At 48.8% G+C, this 19,752-nt stretch overlaps 2 protein-coding genes and 1 long non-coding RNA gene across 5 annotated transcripts; all 3 read right to left on the bottom strand.

The window, feature by feature from the left end:
* Positions 1-3,887: 3,887 nt before the first annotated feature.
* Positions 3,888-5,592, bottom strand: LOC107055099. Its single transcript, XR_001470088.4, has 2 exons — positions 5,315-5,592; positions 3,888-4,160 (listed from the first exon to the last, which is right to left on the bottom strand). It is a non-coding gene; the product is annotated as an uncharacterized LOC107055099 (long non-coding RNA).
* A 3,810-nt stretch (positions 5,593-9,402) lies between these two features.
* LOC107055097 (uncharacterized) lies at positions 9,403-11,893 on the bottom strand. Its single transcript, NM_001319004.3, has 2 exons — positions 11,862-11,893; positions 9,403-10,363 (listed from the first exon to the last, which is right to left on the bottom strand). Exon 2 carries the CDS (start codon positions 10,340-10,342, stop codon positions 9,404-9,406), a length of 939 nt encoding a protein of 312 aa, NP_001305933.2. The 5' UTR covers positions 10,343-10,363; positions 11,862-11,893; the 3' UTR covers position 9,403.
* Positions 11,894-14,105: 2,212 nt separating this feature from the next.
* On the bottom strand, positions 14,106-17,449 carry LOC107055096 (keratin-associated protein 9-1-like). Of its 3 annotated transcripts, none has more exons than XM_040652540.2 (3): positions 17,410-17,449; positions 15,277-16,547; positions 14,958-15,246 (listed from the first exon to the last, which is right to left on the bottom strand). In XM_040652540.2, the coding sequence occupies exons 2-3, from the start codon at positions 16,524-16,526 to the stop codon at positions 14,991-14,993; spliced, it is 1,506 nt and encodes a 501-aa protein (XP_040508474.1). In that variant the 5' UTR covers positions 16,527-16,547; positions 17,410-17,449; the 3' UTR covers positions 14,958-14,990. The 3 variants fall into 3 exon arrangements, with proteins under 3 accessions (XP_024999302.2, XP_040508474.1, XP_040508475.1); XM_040652541.2 differs by having other exon boundaries at positions 14,958-15,669; positions 15,865-16,547; XM_025143534.3 differs by having other exon boundaries at positions 14,106-16,547.
* Between the last annotated feature and the right edge of the window lie 2,303 nt (positions 17,450-19,752).

Here is a 19,752-nt window from a genome sequence, read left to right as displayed (position 1 = left end):
TGTGCCATGCTATAATTTTCTAAATTGGTCTGCAGGTTCATTTGTCTGAAAGGAAATGGCCTATCTTCTTATTGCAGATTGTAACAAAGCATTATCCTTAGCCCTCATTTTTTTTCTACAGATTTTACCATAGCAATTCCTTGGTTGTGAAACTCTGTGGTTGGCACAAGAGAAAGGAGGACACAGGGATGAGAATCAATCCCAGGTGGACTTAGGTATCTGAAAAAACATATTTCAACTTCTCTTGTGGGCAGCAGGCACGCTCAGTAGCACCTGGAGATCTGCTCATGCATTCACCTTCCCACAAATACATTTCACCATGTTGTGGTACTAAAGGTTGTGGTTTAGCGATGGGTCTCGTTATGTCAGGTTGGTGGTTGGACTTGAGGATCTCAAAGGTCTTTTCCAACCAAAATCATTCTGTGACTGTAAGTGAGCAGTTCTGCTGCTCTTTACAGAATTGGTCTTAGGAGGCACTGGAAGTTCAGGAACCCCACTGACATGGAGAGTCACCACAGTGTGTCAGTTTCTATTGGCATTAAGATCACTTTCTTCTATTTTTTGCATTCTAATCTCAGCAAGAAGAACTGGCAGCAGAAACAGGTTCCTTCAAGCCTATGGGGCAAAAAAAAACCTCTGTTCTGGTGGCACAGAACACAGTTAAATGAGTTCGTAGTTAAATTATCCCCCCCCCCAAATCAACTAACCAACCAACCAGAAAAGCTCTACTATACCATTTCATTTTATTTTACTATGCCATCCAGAGGAAACATCTGACTTACAGTGCCAGATCCTCTTATGCAGCAAGCATTCATGTTGCATACTACTCCTTGTGCCTTCCCGTGCCTTGGCCTGCCTGGCCTCCATCATAAATCTAGCTAATGTGCAATATAAGAATTATAATGACAGGTTATAAGTATTAAGACTAATGATAATTAGGTGTGTCTAAATCCTAGATCCACCCTTCTGTATAGAGTGCCCTTAGACGGGTTAGGTAGCTTTTAGATAGCAGTTATCTCATAAAGTGATAATTGTCTGTGCCATGCAGGTGTCGAGAGAATGAAGGCTTGCAAGAAACAGTGGTGATGTGGGATGTTCAAGTGAAAATGAAAGGCGGCATCCTTGGTAGTAACTGGAAGAGCAGGGCGAGGCAGAGGTGCCCACGTGCAGGGCAAAATGGGTGGAAAGCACTGAAACATGCAGGGTCAGGCAGGGAAAGCATGTTTGTCGCAGGGCATTGGAGTCGGGTAAAGGAGGAAAGAGGGAGAGTGAAGGTTAAACAAGCAGGAGGATGAAATATTATCAGAAATGTCAGATTTTTTGCTAGGCTGCTTATCAAAATCCCTCAAGCTATGGCTTGGATATTACACAAACTTCTCCAGAAGGGAGTGAGCCCCAAGTCCCTATGCTGAGAGGTTCAGGGCTTGTGCAAGGTGCTTTGTTCCTAAAAACAATGCTGTTTTTGGCCTTGTACCTTTTTTCTAAAGAATAATTCATGCATCATCTTCAGCAGGTGAAAATCAGTCCTTGAACCCCATTGTGCAACTGGATTATCCCCAAACTCCTTGAACCCCTGGACTAGATGGGGTGGAGGCAGTGAATCAGACCAGGTCTTTGGGATTGGAGGTTCCTGGGAACCCCACCCTGTCGACGACCTCATTGCCAACATTTTCACAACACTTTTTGCGTGAGCCAAGCAAACAACATGGGCTTGTATGCCTTCACTGCCTCCCATCTTATCTAGGGTGGGGAACCAAGGCCCAGTTCACAAGCTCATCCTCTGATGCAGCAATTGATCCATATCGGATCAATAAAGTAGGGCACACGCTAACATCAGCAACAAACAAGCAGATTTGCAAGAGTTCTCATCTTGTTAAAGGAGCAATTCAGACTGCTCCAAGTTCTGCCTTTTAGGATTTACTGGGTGAGCAGAGCTACCTTATATTGGAAGATAGGGGTGGGCTCGTGCAAGGAAATACAGATTTTGGGGGTTAGGATGCATGTATGCGTTGCTTGTCTTCAAGGTGGATGTTCAGGTGAGCAGAGCAGAGTGAGGATGATAGCAGTGGATGGATGGATGGATGGATGGATGGATGGATGGATGGATGGATGGATGGATGGACGGACGGATGGACAAGTGGAAAGACAGTGTCTGAGAGCCTGGCTGCTTCCCAGCAGGCAGGGCAGGGCAAGCCAGAATCCTGTCAGGAATCCCAGCTGCTTTCGCCTTGCCGTAAAGTTTCCTGCAATTCCTTTTCCCTTTGAAGTCTCTGCCAAAGCAGCTGTGTCTGTGGGGCTGCACAGACTGCTTGCAGCATGAGGCACACGCCCCGGTGTTCCCGGCATCTGCTCACAGCTCAGCAGCAATGGGGAATTAGCATTCAGCCAGCTGTCCCGTTTCACTGCGGTTAAATAACTATATTTGTGCTGGGAACATGTTTGCCTGTGCATTTTCTTTGCCTTGGGTTAGTAGGGGCTGTTAGCTTACAAAAGATGTGGACTGCACCCATGTGTTCCTGGGATCGAACGAGCAATGCGTGTGCTTAAAACATGCAGAAATCCTTTATGGGATCAGGACATAGAATTGAGGGGGAGTAGATTATTTTGTCTGAGCAAAAATAAGTCATAAGGAAAATTTCTCAGCATGTTGTCCCTTTTTAGCTTATCGCTTGCAGCTGCAGATTGAGCCAGGAGCTCTCAAAACCACAAAGTGTACTGAACAAGTTGAGGGCTGAGTGAAAGTTGTGAGATGAAAGTGAAAATGAAGGCTCTTCCTGCGTGGCATTGGGGACGCACAGTGGGCTGATTATTTTCTCCCCCTGTGGGTGAGCAGTTTTCATGCTGACCGTGTGAATTGCACCAGAAGTCATGTGAAAATCTGGAGCTGAAGAGAAAGTAAATGGGAAAACCACAATGATGATGCAGAATAACTTTAATGCGGAGGGAGAGGACAGGATGAGGCTGCTGGAATAAATAACAGAGCAAAGGACACCATTCGAGATGCTGATACAGATATTCTCATGCTGCATTCAGCCTTCTGAATACCAGTGACACATTTCACCAAATAGCATTTTTATTTTCTTAAATAAAAGTAAACTGTAAATACAGCATTTCTCTTCTGCTAGACTTCTTCCCTGCAGTGAAGCTGAAAGGCAGAAGCAAATGGCATGTGAATATGTATCATCTGTTTGTTTATCAAAGGAAAAAGTGAAGCTCCTGATGACTAATTCCCCAAAGTGCAAGGACCAGTCTAACAAGATTCAGCAAGGAAAGGGTTTGTAATCTCTTGTCTGACTCCATTTGTGTTGATTTTGAAACTACTGCTGCCTGCCTTTTTTCTGGCAAAGCAATGCAAAAAGAGCAAATCGTTTCTGAGAACGAGATGCTGGATGTTTCAAAGGTCCTCTTAATGCAAACTGGAACTGGGGGCGTTTTTTCTTGGCTGGATTGCCTACTGGCCTGAGAATGTGCTTGAGGAAAATACTCTGAAGCTAATGTAAAGCATAACTTCAAGAAGACATAGGTAAGTCTGCTTGGGAGAGGCAGAAGGAATGTACGACACCTTTGGACATGCTGGTTGGGACCAGTACTGCTGTGCTATACTTCTGGGGTCTCTTTGTCTTCATTTGTTGTATCTATGTTTTCTGTTTCTGGTTTCTCCTTCTCTGGAATGTGCTCTTCCTTCTCGTTCTCAGGCGGTTGGTAGCATGTGTAGCTGGCTCTATTGCAAGGGTGCACCCAGTGGGAAGCAAACGCATAAGAGCACTGTGGGGTGCACTGGGACATGGGTGTGGGGATGGATCTTTCTGCAGATGGCTCTGAGCACAGGACTTCTGCCCCTACAGATGCCAGGGAGGCTGATGCACATCCATCCGGGACTGCAGAACTTCCCACCACCGTCTCCTGTGGGCATGTGGTGAGGATCGGCCCTGGGAAAGTCACAACGACGGGAGGGGGGAATATGATGACTCTGGAGGCAGGGCAGGATACAACACAGGGTTCATTGCAGCTGGTAGCAAGAGGCTGCGGGCACTGCACGGTGCAGGGATTGGAGCAGGGTCCTGTGTACCACCCGGCCCCGAAGGACATCTGGGAGGAATGGTGGCAAAGCTGCAGCACAGAGCGGGGATTTGTGAAGCGCAGGGACCTCGTCCCACACCCTAAAACACAAACAGTGCAAGTGGTAAGAAACTGACTCAGGTATTTCAGCCATAGGGGCTGTGCATATAACATAGGTGCTGCAGCAGAGACAGTTCAAGCCTGAGTTCAGGAGATGGAGCTCCTGGGTCAGCCCAGGGTTCCCAATCTATTTCCACTCCTCTTGCTCCACTCATCCTATCCCCAAAACCATTTTCATCCTGCAATGGTTAAATCCTCCAGATTTAACTCTTCTCCATCCCATTCAATTCCTCCCTTTTGTCCATGGGCCATTTCCAGCTGCTCGGTTCCTCTTTTCCCAGCTACAGTTCCTGGCTGGCAGCTTCAACTAAAGCACTGCTGGTACCACAAAGCTGCTTGTCATGCAGGATTGGGTGCTTGATATCCCTGCTCTGCCAAATGGATGAGTGTTCTGGGATCATTGTGGTGTCTGTGATAGAGCACACCCAGCCCTCATTCAGACAATCTCTTGTAATAGGATTCTGCACCTCTGCTCAGCTTTGGGCACCTTATCAGCACAAAAGTATTTAGGGGAACCCCTCACCCATCTCCTATGACATTTCTTATCTGTCAACGCTCAACATCAGATATTCTCATGACAAAAGCCCTGAAATCACTCAGCATGAAAACTATTGTCTTTGCAGAGGTACTTCCTCCTCTTATTGCTCCAGTAAAGTGCCAGCCCAAAGAGGAAGGCTTCAGCTATGAACAGAGCAGCAAGAATACCTGGTGGTGAAGCCTGGGAGACAATACTTCTTAGTGAAGTGAACTCTGTTCTTTCCACATGCAAGCAAGGTTGTCATTGCACACCCCACCTGAACATCTGGGTTCTTTTCCAATCTTTAATGGAAAAAGTTATCCAAGTTCTACCCAAATCAGGCTTAGAATATCTTTCTTCTTAGGTAACACGCAGATACATACAATTATTTAATAAGAAGAAAATTACATTTCATTTTTAATAAGGATGCATATCTCCACTGATGCATTTTTAAGGCTGAACACAGTCCAGGTTTACAACCAGGCAATTTCTAGCAGACTTCTCTAGACAGAATCCCCCTTCTACTTTTAGAAACCAGAATGCTTTGCTGTTAAATCCCAGCTGATCTTAAAGCAACATCTTGCTTGATATAATTTGATAGAGGTGAATGGGACTTACCAGTTGTCCAGGAGGAAGTCAAGAGAAATGGCCAGAGGAGCTCTGAATCCTTTGAGTTTTATATTCCTTCTTCAACTTCCAGGAAGATGAGACATGTGCATGAGGTCTTAATTACTTTCCAAACAATTTTTCCCGCATGTGTAACACTTATAATTACTATAATTATTTTCACATTGTTTACCAACATTATTCAATTCTCAGCAGTACATACTGTTACACGCTGCGGGGTTCCCCTGTGTATCTTTATGGTCTGAATTTGTTGCTGATGTGATTCTCCCACTTCCGCCTGTGTTAGCATGGGAATGCACTGAGCTCCAGTTCGTCTGGATTTGGCTTCAGTGCTGACTGTGCAAGTAGTGGTTTGCAGATGACAAACGAAGCATTGCAGATGTGCAATATGATATGCTCCAAGGTATGGGGTTTTCAATTCAGTCCCCTACATCCACCATAGTGCTTACATGGGGGCACTGTGGTGTCCATCCCTGTAAGCACTGCTGAAGAGAAGAGAGCAAAGTTTTGCTGACTTCAAATCCCCAATTTTGGTGACTGTGGAACAAATCTGGTTCCTGCTCCTTCTTTCCCAGACTATTGTCACAGCTTTATAGATGGAAGCTGACATTCTGCTTGGGTATCCCCACTCCTGCACTAGATATCGACCAGCTGGTGAGCATCTGGCACCAGTCACTGAGATCAGAAGCTTAAAAAACATAATCCTGAAGGATGCCCAATTATAGAACAGAAGACTGGGGGGAGATAAGGTAAGAATGTCTGCAGATTAGAGGTAGATACCAAAATGGAAGCATTCAGTTGCAGTTTATACTTGCTGAAGACGAGAGAAGTAGTCGTGGTCTAAAAGTCCATCATGGAGAATTAAGCAGGGGGGAATTCTTTTAATCACGTGATTATTGACATGCAGAAATTGCTGAGAGACGTCTTGGAGTCTCCATCCATGGATGCTCTGAGCAGTGGATGTGATAAACACTGTCAGGAGGGGTTCAGCTGAACAGCCTGGACATGGGGGAGATGCAACCGTTGGAGTGTGGGGATATGAGCAAAAGCCCTTCTAACCCATTTGAACTGATTGCTTTCGACTGCCAACAGAAACACAGCACTTAATGAAAATGCAAAACGCTGTGAGTTATCAGGGCTCAAAACAACATCCTGTTTGTGGGAACAGCATAGGCAATTCAATTAAAAAAAAAATGCATATTCTTAAGGTGCTATTACTCAACCCTGAGGTGTTTATCTCAGCTAACGTGCTATTAATAGTATAATGATAAAACTCTTTGCATGCATAAAGCGATAATGAGTATTTTGGAAATGCTTTGACGTTCCTTGCTGGGTGGCAACCTCACCTCACCAGTCTCAATTTTTGGGGTTATTTTCCCTATTCTTTCACAAAAGACAATGAAAAGTTCACACAAAGTTATCTGAAAAGCCAGAGCCAGGATTCTGGTTTCCCCATAGAGAACAGCCCTGCCGAGCTCTGTTAATAGGGGTGGCAGAGAGTTTGCATATCATTGTGCTTCATGTTCCTCAGAAAATAGGAAATTCCCATTTATGTGCTGCTTTACCTGCAGAGCACCCAAATGTTCAAGCTGGAAACTCACTGACACCCCCACATCTGTTCAATTTTCAAATGTTACTGTGCCATCTGCACGAAACCAATTTGGGACTGGGCTTAGCAACCCAACCTTGGACATCCTGCACCAGTTAATAACAACGGTCACTGTGGAGCTTGTCTGGACAGGGCATCCAGTGCTAGGATTTGGAAGACAGTGCCATGTGAAATTAAACACAGAGAAAACTGCTTAGCAGCCCACACTATCACATTGTGCCCATCTTCTCTCGACCCCTATGTGGTGGGTGAAGGCAGAAATAAGATGAACCCAGGAAGCTCTCTTCTCACTCCCACCACCCTGGCTTGTTGCCACTGCCCAGCTGAGCACCCAGAGACAGATACTGAGGTCTGGATGTGGCATCCTGAATGCCAGTGGAAGGCAAATCATCACTTTCCTCCTGCCCACACTGTAGCTCAGGCAGCCTGTGGTTGGCTTTCACTGCCACAAGGATGCAGCACTGCCTCGTGTCACCTCCAGGGCCACCAGAGCTACCTCACCTTCAGGGCCACCAGGGCCATGTCACCTTCAGGGCCACCTCACCTTCAGGGCTACCAGTAATTTGCAGAACTCCTGAGCTCTCTGTGAGCAGATCCAACCCACTGAAAATGATGGAGCACAGATCTGCTGCCAGAGCAGCTTACAGAAGAGGGGAAATGATGTTCTCTCACTTGGGATACAGCAGGGGCCATGTGAGCATGAGCAAAGTGGCCAAAGGCAGCTGGGGCTCTTCAACCTCTCTTCAGCTGCTATCCGCAAGACAGTTATATTACTGACTCTCACCAATAAAACAATATCAAAAGTCCAGGCACCATTTAATGGCTGCTTGGAGAGCTCAGCTTTTTTATTTATCAAAGCCCAAACCCTTTGTCAAAAGCAAAAAAGCACAGAAACAACCACCAATTTTTAAAAGGAAACCTTCTTCTGCTCATCTTTCTCATGGAAGCCAAAGGCAAAGCTGGGCCCTTTGGTACTAAGAGCAGCTGAGAGTAGTGAAGTGCTCTGAGCTGTGCAAGTGGCATAAATGCAGGTGGCAGAGCTTCCCCTTGTGGAGCTCTGTCTCCCTGTGGGGCTGCAGTCCCCATGCCTCTGTGATGTGTGCTACATGGAGAGGTGCCAGGTTGTGCGTGGAGAGGGGACAGGAAAGGGGCTGAGCCAAGGGAGACTGTCAAGAGCTCACTCAGGTTCTTCTCTTCACATTTAATTCCCCAGGGTTAAAGTTAATATCATAGAATTGCTCGGGTTGGAAAAGACCTTCAAGATCATCAGGTCCACAACTTAACCATTCTACCCTAACAACCCACTCCTAAATTGTTTCCCTGAATGCATGCTCTCTCCCTTCAGGAAGCAACAAGCAGCACTGGTCTCTTTGTATGAGCAAATCTGTCACGTTATTAGAAATAGGAGGCTATGGAAATCCTGCTCAGTGTGGTTTTATGGTGCTGTAGAAGAAGCAGAGGGGCCAGGAGGAGGTTAGCAGCCAGGACACAGCTCAGCAGTGAGGCAGCACTGAGAGGAGCTGCCAGGTCCTGCACTGCGCCTTTAGGTGGTGGCAGAGGGCTACTGTCTGCACTGCTCCACTGAGTGAACAAACAGGGTGGTGTGCCTTGGGACCTGATGTGTATATAACAGCTAGGCACAATATTGATCAAGCAAGGTCACTAATTCCTGCTCTCTAGGAAGATGTCCACGTGTGGTAACAGCTGGAGCTGCAAGTTGTCCCTGTTTGCAGTTTCATCACCGCAGGCGGTTGATGCTGATCAGTTTGAAAGCAGACAGAGCCAGCCTGGGGTCAAAGCATCACAGGGACCTTCAGCATCACCCTCCCACCTCTGCTATCCCAGGGGCTGTGCCACAGAACCCAATTCATAATTTGCTCAGCAGCAGTGACATTACAGCAGACAGCTGCTAATGAGTCTCATTGCACTAACGAAGCCTTCCTCTGTATCGCAGCCTGTGCTGCTGCTTTTGCTGTGTCTCTGCCCAACTACCCAGCACCAGGATCAGTTCCCACTACTGTAAGCCTTTCTAGTCCAAACAGCAGAGTTTTGTCAGGTGGTATTGGAAACAGCAAATAAAAAGACAGAAACACAAGGAAAATGACTGAGACAGCAGACGGGGAATCTGGCTGCAACCCGAGATTTAATACAGTGAGCACAACCAGTTAAAATCACTGATGAAGTAACAGTAACAACCTCTTGGAGTGCAAATGCTATGGCAGAGTTGTATCAGCTCAAAGCTCAAACCTGAGCACCTGCTCAGAGCTACTTAGTGTCTCGTTAACATAAATTCTGTTGCAGGAATAACTACAGGGGAACCATAGGAGGAGGGCAAGGTACCATACAAGGTTAGCATTGACTACAATACGGGGAAGACTGGGCAAAGCACTTCCGGGGGGTTAGGATCAGGGGAAACACAACCTCAGGCCCCAGCTACGTGGCTTGTTGTCATCACAGCACCTTCAGCCCCTTCACCAGAGCCATTTGGAAGCACAGCGGCTCTTCTTGGAGTGGCTTGAACGCTTCACATCCCCCGCATGGTGCCGTGGTGAGCGCTGGACGGCACATGGGTGGAGGCACTTGGACTTGCTGATGTGCTGAGCTGATGAGCTCTTATGCTTGGCTCCCTCCTGCAGCAGTGAGCACTTGGCCAGGTGCTGCTGGGATGAGCTCCCCTTGACCCCGCTCCCAGGGGGGCACTTGGGTACCTGCTGTTGAGTGCAGGTGGTGATACACTCCTGTGTTGGGTATCCCTTGGAGCACTTCTGATGGGGGAAGGGGCTGATGTACTCCTCCATGAAGCACTGTGTCACGCACTGCTGTGGGGGGCACTCGGTGACCCCCCGAAGTGGAAGGGAATAGCCGCTGGTCATCCCCTGCAGGCAGCGGTTCTCTGCACCATATCGCTGCGACGAGCACCTGGAGACCTTCTTTGACCTGCACTCATCCTTGCAGGAGGATGAATACCTGATCCCACATGGTGGGAACTTGAGTTTGCCTGGCTCTGGGCACCGTGGAGCGCAGGGTGGGAGGCTCTTGGCCACGCGTTTCTTCTCCAAGTGGCCATTCTCACAGGACTGCAGAGGTTGTGCAGGGCTGAGGCGCACACTGGGCTTCCTGCAGGGCAGCAGACATGTGGTCTCACAGGGGTCTGGGCACAGCACGACACACTGCTGCACACAGGGCTGGCAGGGCAGCAGCGTGCTGTGGGTCACGCTGGGCTGCGAGCACACGTAGGTGAAAGGCTGCACGTAGCTCTGCCATCTGGGCATCGGGCTCTTGATGATGCTCAGCGGGTGGCACGTGGTGCTGCATGCATCAGGCTGAGATGTGCAATGCTGGTGGCTTTCGGTGACATAGCTGGAGCCCGGCAGGTACAGCTGTTTGTACCTCTCCCCATAATAGTGCATGGTCCTGGGAGGTGGTTATGCCTGGAAGAAGCAGGAAGAAGAGGGACAGTTCACACCCACATCGGCTGTTTCCTGGTGATGCCCGCACCCAGTCCTGCTGGAGGTCACTGACTGTGGGTGACTCAGAACCCAACTGGGATTACCCAGGGGAGCTGCTCTCAGCTCCCTCCCCTATATCCTGATGAGCCCCAAAACAATCAGAGCCAGAAAAACAAAGCAATTGTTTGCTGCCCTTCAAAAAAGAGCTAAATATTAAACCTCTCCCATTCCCGCTGGGACATTCTTTCAAGTTCCCATGCCTCACCTCCTAAGCACTGGGGATGAAAGACAAGCCAGAATTAAAGGTGTGTCTGTGCTGCAATCCTCAGGTGTGGCTGCAGCTCAGCAGGGCAAAACCAAACCACAGTTAAAAGGGCTGAGGGTGAGGACAGGCTGGTGGAACACATCTGAGCTGAGCTGCCATCAGTGCCTGGTCCCTTATACCATAGCAGCACCCCTGGAGTCCCTGCTTTGTGCTGTCTTGTGGGCAAGCATCAAGAAAAGAAAGAAGAGAAGAGCAGCTGGAGCATTCTGTTTGGTGAAAGCATAGCAGGAAGGAAGGAGGAGTATCAAGGCAGAATCTCAGGCAGGTTTTACCCCAGTCCTGTCCAGGTACGAGAAGCAATGTCATATGAAAAGTGCTCAGAAAATGTTCAGGGTTTTATTTTTCTTTGTTTGTTTTCATCCTGACATTATTTAGGAATTAAAGTCTGTAATTAAGTGATTGTAAAGAAACTGCATTTTCTGAGCACCCCTCTTTCTGTCTATAATTACAGTACGGTGCCCAAAAGCCTATCGCTGGGTGGCTATTAATAATAACATTGCTGTGTGTTGCTATCATTATCACTACGATTACAATAATCATTGACTAATATAAACAGCCATTGAAAAACAACAATAGTAATGCTACCACTGTACATACAGTGCCAAAGCATCTGGTGATGCTCAGCGAGATAAAAAGCCTTTAGAATAGGGGGATTATTCACATCCAGGGAGATGTTTGCATCCCTGGCTGTTAGCCTATGGAGGAATGTAAACACGTTCAGGTTTGGCTGGAGAATCTGCTGATTTCGCGTTGGTTCTGAAGTTGATAGGCTTCTTGCTGTCCTCTGAAATCTGCTTTGTTCATATTCCATGGAATGGCAGAAAAATCCCACCAGATCCTTTAGATCAGCCGCCTTTCCACATGTGGGCTCATACCTGACTCCCAGCAGCACCAAGCCCCTCTCGCAGCCCATAGCTTCCTTTGGACCAGACCTAGCAGCGAGCATAGAGAAGCCCACCAATCCCATTCCCAGCTCCGCAGTCCTTCAGGAGGTGCTTCCCCAACATCCTTCCCTTCAGCACAGAGCTGCTCCTGCTGTCAGAGCCGCACACATCCCCGTAGGATGCATCTCCACGAGCGCAGGACCGCCGCCTGCTGCAGCCACCCAGGGGAACAAAGCAGCATTTCAGCAGCTCCGTGAGAAGCCAGACTTACCGACTTCATCAGTGAGAACAACCGGAGAGAAGTGCCTAGGAGAGCCCCGTGATGGCTGAGCTTTTATATAGTGAATAAGTGCCCTGGGGGGTGAGGTGGTTTGGCCAGCGATGCTTTAATTGCTGCCAGTCCCAGCTGGGCCACGTGCAGCTTCAGGCTGGAGGGAATGGCCGTGCTGTTGTCACTGGGGCACCATGGGGACATTGTTGAGCTGGAGGACCCCGTGAGAACATCCTGCTGCTCCCCATGCTAAGCAGAGCACCTGGATGGTCAAGGGCATCCCCTGCACGTGCTGCTAGTGGCTCTAATGCTGTGAGTTCCCAGGCGTGGTGCTCCAGCTCCTCTGCTTCACTGTGGCAAATCCAGGGCAGCAAAATTGTTTTTTTTCTACAGAGAAAAAGATATTGGATGAGATAAACAGTGGAAAGGGTCTGGGCTGCCCAAGGGACTGCTCATTTCCATGGGAGCTGCATGCATAAGGCCCTTTGGTGCCTTTGAAAACACCATCCAGGAAGGACTCTTGGCAACTTCTTGCAGCCCGTAATTACTGTGGCACGCAGACTTCCTCCACCTGCACAGGAGCTGAGGGTGACTGGGGCTAAGGAGGCCTTGGGTGAAGGACATGGCCACTGCTGGAATGACCCACACCAAACGAGAGCCTCTGCTGATAGAGGTTGCCTTCCCAGCACAACAAAGGGCAGAAAAAAGGGGCAGCACTAGGGCAGCTTGGGAAGGATGGCTGAATCCCTGCAGTCCTAAACACACAGGTCCCCTTTCTTGCTCTTTGTTCCCTGTTTATATCAGGTTTAAACCCAAGGGGAAATTAACAGCGGCATGCAGTGCTGGCTGGGAGTGGGTTTTAACACAGTCGTGTCTACATAAGCAAAGGCCCTGGCTTTTTTTTTTTTTTCTTCTATCTCTTAATGTCAATTAGACATCTATCAATTGTGCTTCAGCATGCTCAGAATCTGAGAGAGGCCCTCCCTGCTGGAGCACAAAGAGGTGGAATGTGTCCTATTGGAGGAGGAGGTGGAAAATCTCTCACCCATAAGAAGGAGAATATCTCCCACTGATGAACCATGGAGCGCCAGGAAACCAAATTCTGAGAGCAACATTAACCAAAGGGACACGTGCTCTCTCCAGGCTTACTTTGTTTTCCACAACAAAAGCACTCATTCCTACCTGTGCTTCCCTTAGCTGTGCTTCACTCCCCTGAATTACAACACCCTTCATACCATTAAATGACCCTTCTTAATATTAAATGATCTGACCCAAGGTTTTAGGAACCAAGAGCAGGAATAAAAGAGCTGCTAAGCAGATTAAGAGCATTTTTATAAGCTCCATAAATCCAGTTCGTACTGCAGAACCAGGTCCGGTAGCCTTCAAGTAATCCTAATGTATATTTTAGTGTTTCCAGTAAGGTAACAAAATACTAACCCAATGATAGCATCGTGCTCTGTCATCCAAACATTCTTAATTAGCATCTGGGAAGTCCTCTAAAATCCTTTCATCTCGGGGAGACGCATGGTGTAGCACAGGGCAGAGTTGCGGGGGCTGTTATTATTCCCAATTAAGCACAGGGGAAATCGAGGCACATCGCTCTGCAGTCACCCAATGAGTCAGGGTCAGCGCTGGGCTCCAATCTGAGCTCTGTACTCTCATGGTCACTCCAACCCATGAGATGAGCTCTGCAACTCGGGTGATTTTTGTGGCCATCCCAACTCCTGCAGGGAAGCCACAGGGGTGTAAGGTCTCTCCAAAGCCTGCAGTGATGGTCTTCCCGTAAAGGAATGCAAAGAACTGAGTTGCAAGAGAATCCCTGGCTCTGCATAGCAGAGGAGGGCCATTGTCAATGCCACTCACTCTCCATCCCCAATTATCGTCCATGGGTGCTCTGAGGAGGTGGGATCTCAGCTCCCATCACACCCCAGAGGACACTGCTGCCCCATTCTGACCACAGCCATCCCTCACCCCCCAGCACATCCCACGGTGGCACCCCAAGGTCACCAAGTGGGTCAGAACCAGGTAGGATTCAGGGCAGCGTCCCAGCCCGGGTCACACCCAGCTCTTCTTGCATCACTTGTTTTGGCTCTCCCAAAAAGCATCATCCACTTGGCGTGAACAGCCTCCGATTCATTCTCTTAATGATAGGGCATGCCATAGGATTTGGGTATTTTGCACAGGCACTGTTTGTAATAAAGAAGAAGCACCAAAGGGCAAAAAGACAAGATGTTTACTCTGAGGTCAGAGAACTATATTTATTTAGGTATATATATGTATATCATAAGTATACATATATATAGTTTGTTTTCAATACAGTGCAGAGTACACATCTTCAGGCAGCATAAAGAACATAGTTAAACACTTCGGTATCTCAAACATTTGTAAAGGAGTAGTGCTACAGCTTTCAGTCTCATTTCCAAGACTTTCTTTTGTTTCAGGCTTTGTTTTCCACATTAACCAAAGCAACCAAGTGAATATAAAAAAAAAAAACTTTCACGTATAAAATTGCAGCAGAACCAACTTCTCTGACCAGAGATCCTGCCTCGATCGGGGACTCCGCTGAAGTCAGCACGGAGTCAGCAGGGATTGCTGGCCACCTCCTGCAATGAAGGCTGTTGGAACAAGACTCGGATACATTTTGCTTAGCAAATTTACATTTGGCTTCCAAATCTGTGAGCAAAAATGACTCTTTTGGAGAACATGCAGCTTTGGGGAAATCCAGGACAGAGTGGGTGTCATCTCCTGAGGCCAGGACTGAACCCTGAGCCCCCATTGGCCACTCCATTGGTCCTCTTGATGCTGTCATCAGAGGGACTCCTTTGGCGTTTCTACTTTTTTTCCTCTATTAAAACTATTCCTTTCAATGAGGTGAGGATTTAGTAACATCCCACTAAACTACTTCTTGCAGCAGACTAAGGAACAAGCCACAGATATCTGGAACGCAGGGAATAATATTGCACCTTGGCCCAAAATAGAGCTGAGCTACAGGGAAAGGACTGGAAAACAGAGATAAAGCAGAATTAAGCAATAGCAACAGGTTGGCAGGTGATACAAGTAGATAAATAACTCTGCCCCAAAGCCATACCTCAGTGGTTTTCCATGGACCCTCCTTTCCCCCTCTCCTCTTTACCAGGGCCATTTGGATGCAGAGCAGTACTTCTTAGCATGACTTGAAATTTTTACTCCACCTGACTGATACGGCTGCTGTGGGACACACTGGGTCACACTTTGCTGTGGGACACACTTGGTGACACACTGCTGCTGTTGCAGGATGCCCTTGGTGGCACACTGATGCTGTTGTGGGATGCCCTTGGTGGCACATTGCTGTGGGACACACTTGGTGGCACACTGCTGCTGCTGCGGGATGCACTTGGTGACACACTGCTGCTGCGGGATGCACTTCGTGGTACATTGCTGTGGGACACACTTGGTGGCACACTGCTGCTGCGGGATGCACTTCATGGCACATTGCTGTGGGACACACTTGGTGACACACTGCTGCTGCGGGATGCACTTCGTGGCACATTGCTGTGGGACACACTTGGTGGCATACTGCTGCTGCTGCGGGATGCACTTCGTGGCACACTGCTGCTGCGGGATGCACTTCGTGGCACATTGCTGTGGGACACACTTGGTGGCACACTGCTGCTGCGGGATGCACTTGGTGGTACATTGCTGCTGTGGAGCGCACTTGGTGACACACTGCTGCTGCTGCGGGATGCACTTGGTTGCACACTGCTGCTGCGGGATGCACTTGGTGGCACACTGCTGCTGCGGGATGCACTTGGTGGCACACTGCTGCTGCGGGATGCACTTCGTGGCACATTGCTGTGGGACACACTTGGTGACACACTGCTGCTGCGGGATGCACTTGGTGACACACTGCTGCTGCGGGATGCACTTCGTGGCACATTGCTGCTGTGGGACACAAATGCTTGTACCCTTGGTCTCACATGGCTGTGGCACACACGTGGTCACACACCTGGTTGCACACTGCTGCTGTGGGATGCACTTGGTGGCACACTGCTGCGGGGCACAAGCGGTCACGTAGCGCTGTGAGACACACCTTGTGGCACGCTGCTGTGGCACACACGTGGTCACACACCTGGTTGCACACTGCTCGTGTGGGGCGTATGTGGTCACGCAGTGCTGCGGGATGCACACGGTTGCACTGTGCTGCTGGCGGATTCCCTTGGTCAGGAATGGCTGCTGTGGGATGCACGTGGTCACACACCGGGCTGCACACTGCTGCTGCGGGATGCACTTGGTTGCACATTGTTGCTGTGAGATGCACTTGGTTGCACACTGCTGCTGGGGCATGCACTTGGTCACACATGGCTCTTGCGACATGCCCTGGGCGGCACATGACTGCTGTGGCACACAGGTTGTCACACACCTGGCAGGTGGGATGTGCTGGGTCACACACTGTTGCTGTTGCACGCACTTGGTTGCATACTGCTGCCGTGGTATGCACTGGGTCACACACTGCTGTGGGGAGAAGCTGGAGGACAGAAACCGCTGCCGAGGAATGCAGGGGGTCACGTACTGCGGGGTGCACAGCTCTGACTGCCAGCTGTGCATCAGAGGGTGTGTTTGCGGGCACTTAATGGGGATGTGCTCTTGGTGGAGAGGAGGAAAGCACTGCTGTTGGTAGCACAACATCTTAGTGAGGTTTTGGCAGGGCTGGAACGAGAGGTGAGAGAGCAGAGCTCTTAGACAGGCACCCAACGGGTGCTGGAGATGCATCTATCCATGCCATGGTCCCAGAGCTGCACCTAACCTGTAACTTATAACTCAGAAACATGGCAGTAAGTCTAACAGTGGGGACATTCAGAGATACCCAGCGTGAAATATCCCCCTGGACCTCATCTTCCTCTCCATCACCTAGACCTGCAAGGAGGAAGAACTGATCTTTGAGGTCAGAGGAGAAATTTCTCATTCAGAGCTGCCTTCCAATCACAAAGTCCATGTTTTCCCCTCTGGTTTTGTTGGGGACTGCCTATGACCTCTTGCTGATGTGTTGAGAAAAAGCCCTGACCCAGATGCATCTCAGATCCTCTGGCCACATCTGCCATAGCAGGAGGCAAGCAGCACCCAAGGCAACACTGCCTGCTGACCCCATAGCACCACGAGCATGCAGAAGCTCACAGCCTGTTCTCAGCATCACCAAGTTCATCCTCGTTAGGAAGCCAAAGCCAATTAAGGGGCAGCAATACCACAGCTGAACACAGCCTGCTTACAGCTCTTCTAGCACCGCATTCCCTGATACACCAAAGCAGCTCTGCGTGTTGTCAGACACCCCCAAAAGCAAACTACAGCAGCAGCACCCCAATTACTGCTAACAGCTGTTCCTCAGATTACCCACAAGTGGCCCTTGGGGTCAGATACCCAGCTGGAGACACAGTAAGAGCTCATTCCCACACCAACTCAGCAATTCACACTCACTAGCGTTAAAAACCTTGCCCACAAAGCATTTCATATGTAAAAAGGCAGCAAGAAATCTGCATTTCCACAGCTGCAGCGGCTCAGCACAAAGCAGACTTACCCAGCTTCCCCGATGAGAACAGCGTTGTGATGTGACCAGTGAGCCCTAATGGAAGCTGACCTTTTATATAGCTGCTAAGCATGCCCCGAAGGTATGAGGAACCCACGACACAGCCTAATAGCTCCGTGGACAAGCTGCCCTGTGTGCAATGCTCACAGTGACTAGCATCAACGCGCTCATCCTCATGGATGAGTAGTTGGATGTCCGCTCCCCGTAGTGAGTGTAATTACCTCCTGTCTAATCCTTCCTGGCACGGTAAGACTGAATGGTATTCAGAGAGGCAGTGGCAGACCCACCTGCAGAGGTTTGGTAAGAGAGGAGTGTACACACCATCAAGCAGTGGTGGCTTTCCAAAGCCCTCCTTCCAGCCCTGGAAACCTCCTGGTGGACCCCAGACATGGGGCTGTTCCAACACATGGCCTCCTTCTGCACACAAATGGCTTTGGGAGCCTCACTGAGTTCTCTGCATCCTTCTCTACCCATAATCACTGGTTAGGGCAGGACCTCCCATCCCCACTATAATGTCCAGCTGTGCGTGCAGCTGGACACAGACCCTGGCCCCTCCAGGGGAAACAAGAAGCTCCCATTGGAATCCACATCACCCCCCTTGGGTGGGTGATCCAGGACCACCTGCATCCTCAGCTCACGTAGCCCTGGAGTGTGGCCACCAACCCCAGTAATCCCATGATCCCAATGCAGTCAGCATCATCAGAGCAGTGGAAAGACACCATCCAGTGACTCTCAGATGAGTGGAAAAGATGATCTACAGTCACATCTGATTGCAGGCATTGCGTAACTCAGCTGTCATCAGCAGCACCAGGAGCAGATAAACTTCCTCTGGTCTTGTGGTTCCTCTCAGTGAGTCAACATCTTATCACACACCTTGCCCAGATCAGAAAACAGGGATATTAATTTTCTGAAGTCACTGAAGATCCAATCAATGCTTTCATGTGCATTTTGGCCCATTAAGCATCCGATAAAGAGACACTTTCTCCCCACTGACTCCACGTAGAGAAGTGGGGATTGGATCAAAGCAGTGCTGAGGTCACACCAGCATTGAGCACTGGGGGAGATGGAGCCCACCCCAAGGGGAGCAGCTCCTGAGCATGCTCATTAGAACCTCAGTTTGTTATGAGCTACAGAAATAGCCCTCCCACGTGATTATTGAGGCCAGGAATGAGGTCCATAAAAGGTTTCATAATGCAACTGAATATGAAAGCCTAGCAACTCTTTTGTGCAGCAATGAAAGTGCTTCTCAAGGTTTATTCATGGGTGAAAAATTGGATTTCACTGAGCAAGAATCACAGGGAATGAAACGCTCCCTTTACCATAGGCATCTCCAGCACTGAGTGTGCTCATCGTTAGCTGAACCACAAGCAGTGTGGCTTTGTTGTGGCATCCCTCCCATGGAAACCTATTGTTTGATCAAAAGCCATAACTCCTCGCTGCTTTTCAGCTCCAAAGCTTGCAGGTCTGATCCTCCCTGTTACTGAGGTGAGCAACTCACTCGTGTATTAGTTTTACTCTAGTCTGGATACAGGCACTGCCCCAACCTTCAAACAAATCCTTATTTCATTCAATACTTGGATGCAACCCATGAGTACCTGCCTAACTCACTGAAAGCCATGGCAAATTTAATTAGCAGATCCCAATGACAACTTGTCTTTTATGTCCATACCCCATAATATCTACATGAATATGGATCTAAATCCACTTTCTCAGCACACTCCAAAGCTGTAGACTCAAAGAAAGAAAAACCAATGAGGCTTCTTTATAATTTTGGCAGCAGGGCAACTTGGGAGACTTTCACTGCATGGCATTTGAATAAGCATTTCACTTTCACATGACGACGCCTGTCAAAAATGTGTGCTTCTGTTGTCACCTGCTCACACTCCCATAGGATCCACCTCCTCCCAGCAGTGGTTGTCACCTATGGGAACCTCCTGGGCTCTTTTCAATGTACCTGGCTTATCTGGCAGCATGGGCAACAGTGTGAGATGGAAGTGAAAAATTAAGTTAGAATAGGGCCAAGGCATCTTCCCATGGAGAGAGAAGATGAAAAACCTCCTGGAGGAGATGCTAGGGGAGACGCTGGGAAACCACTACCTTCCCTTTAATAAGCCAGGAATGCAAAGCAGCACCATCACACAGCAGCAATATGGGAGCATGAGCCAATGCCCCAGGAATGCACAGCTCCAGATATAGAAATGTGGTTGGAAGAGCGAGCAGGCAAGAAAAGAAGATAGAAGAAAGAAAGTAAATAGGCCAAGTGTGATCCAAGACATCAGGCTGAAATCTCAGGCAGCATAAAATTAGCCTTGCTCCATTAAGTTTAACAAGAAA

The sequence above is a fragment of the Gallus gallus genome, chromosome 25, assembly GCF_016699485.2.
Source record: "Gallus gallus isolate bGalGal1 chromosome 25, bGalGal1.mat.broiler.GRCg7b, whole genome shotgun sequence".
NCBI lineage: Eukaryota > Metazoa > Chordata > Aves > Galliformes > Phasianidae > Gallus > Gallus gallus.
This window is presented reverse-complemented; position numbering and strand designations above follow the sequence as displayed.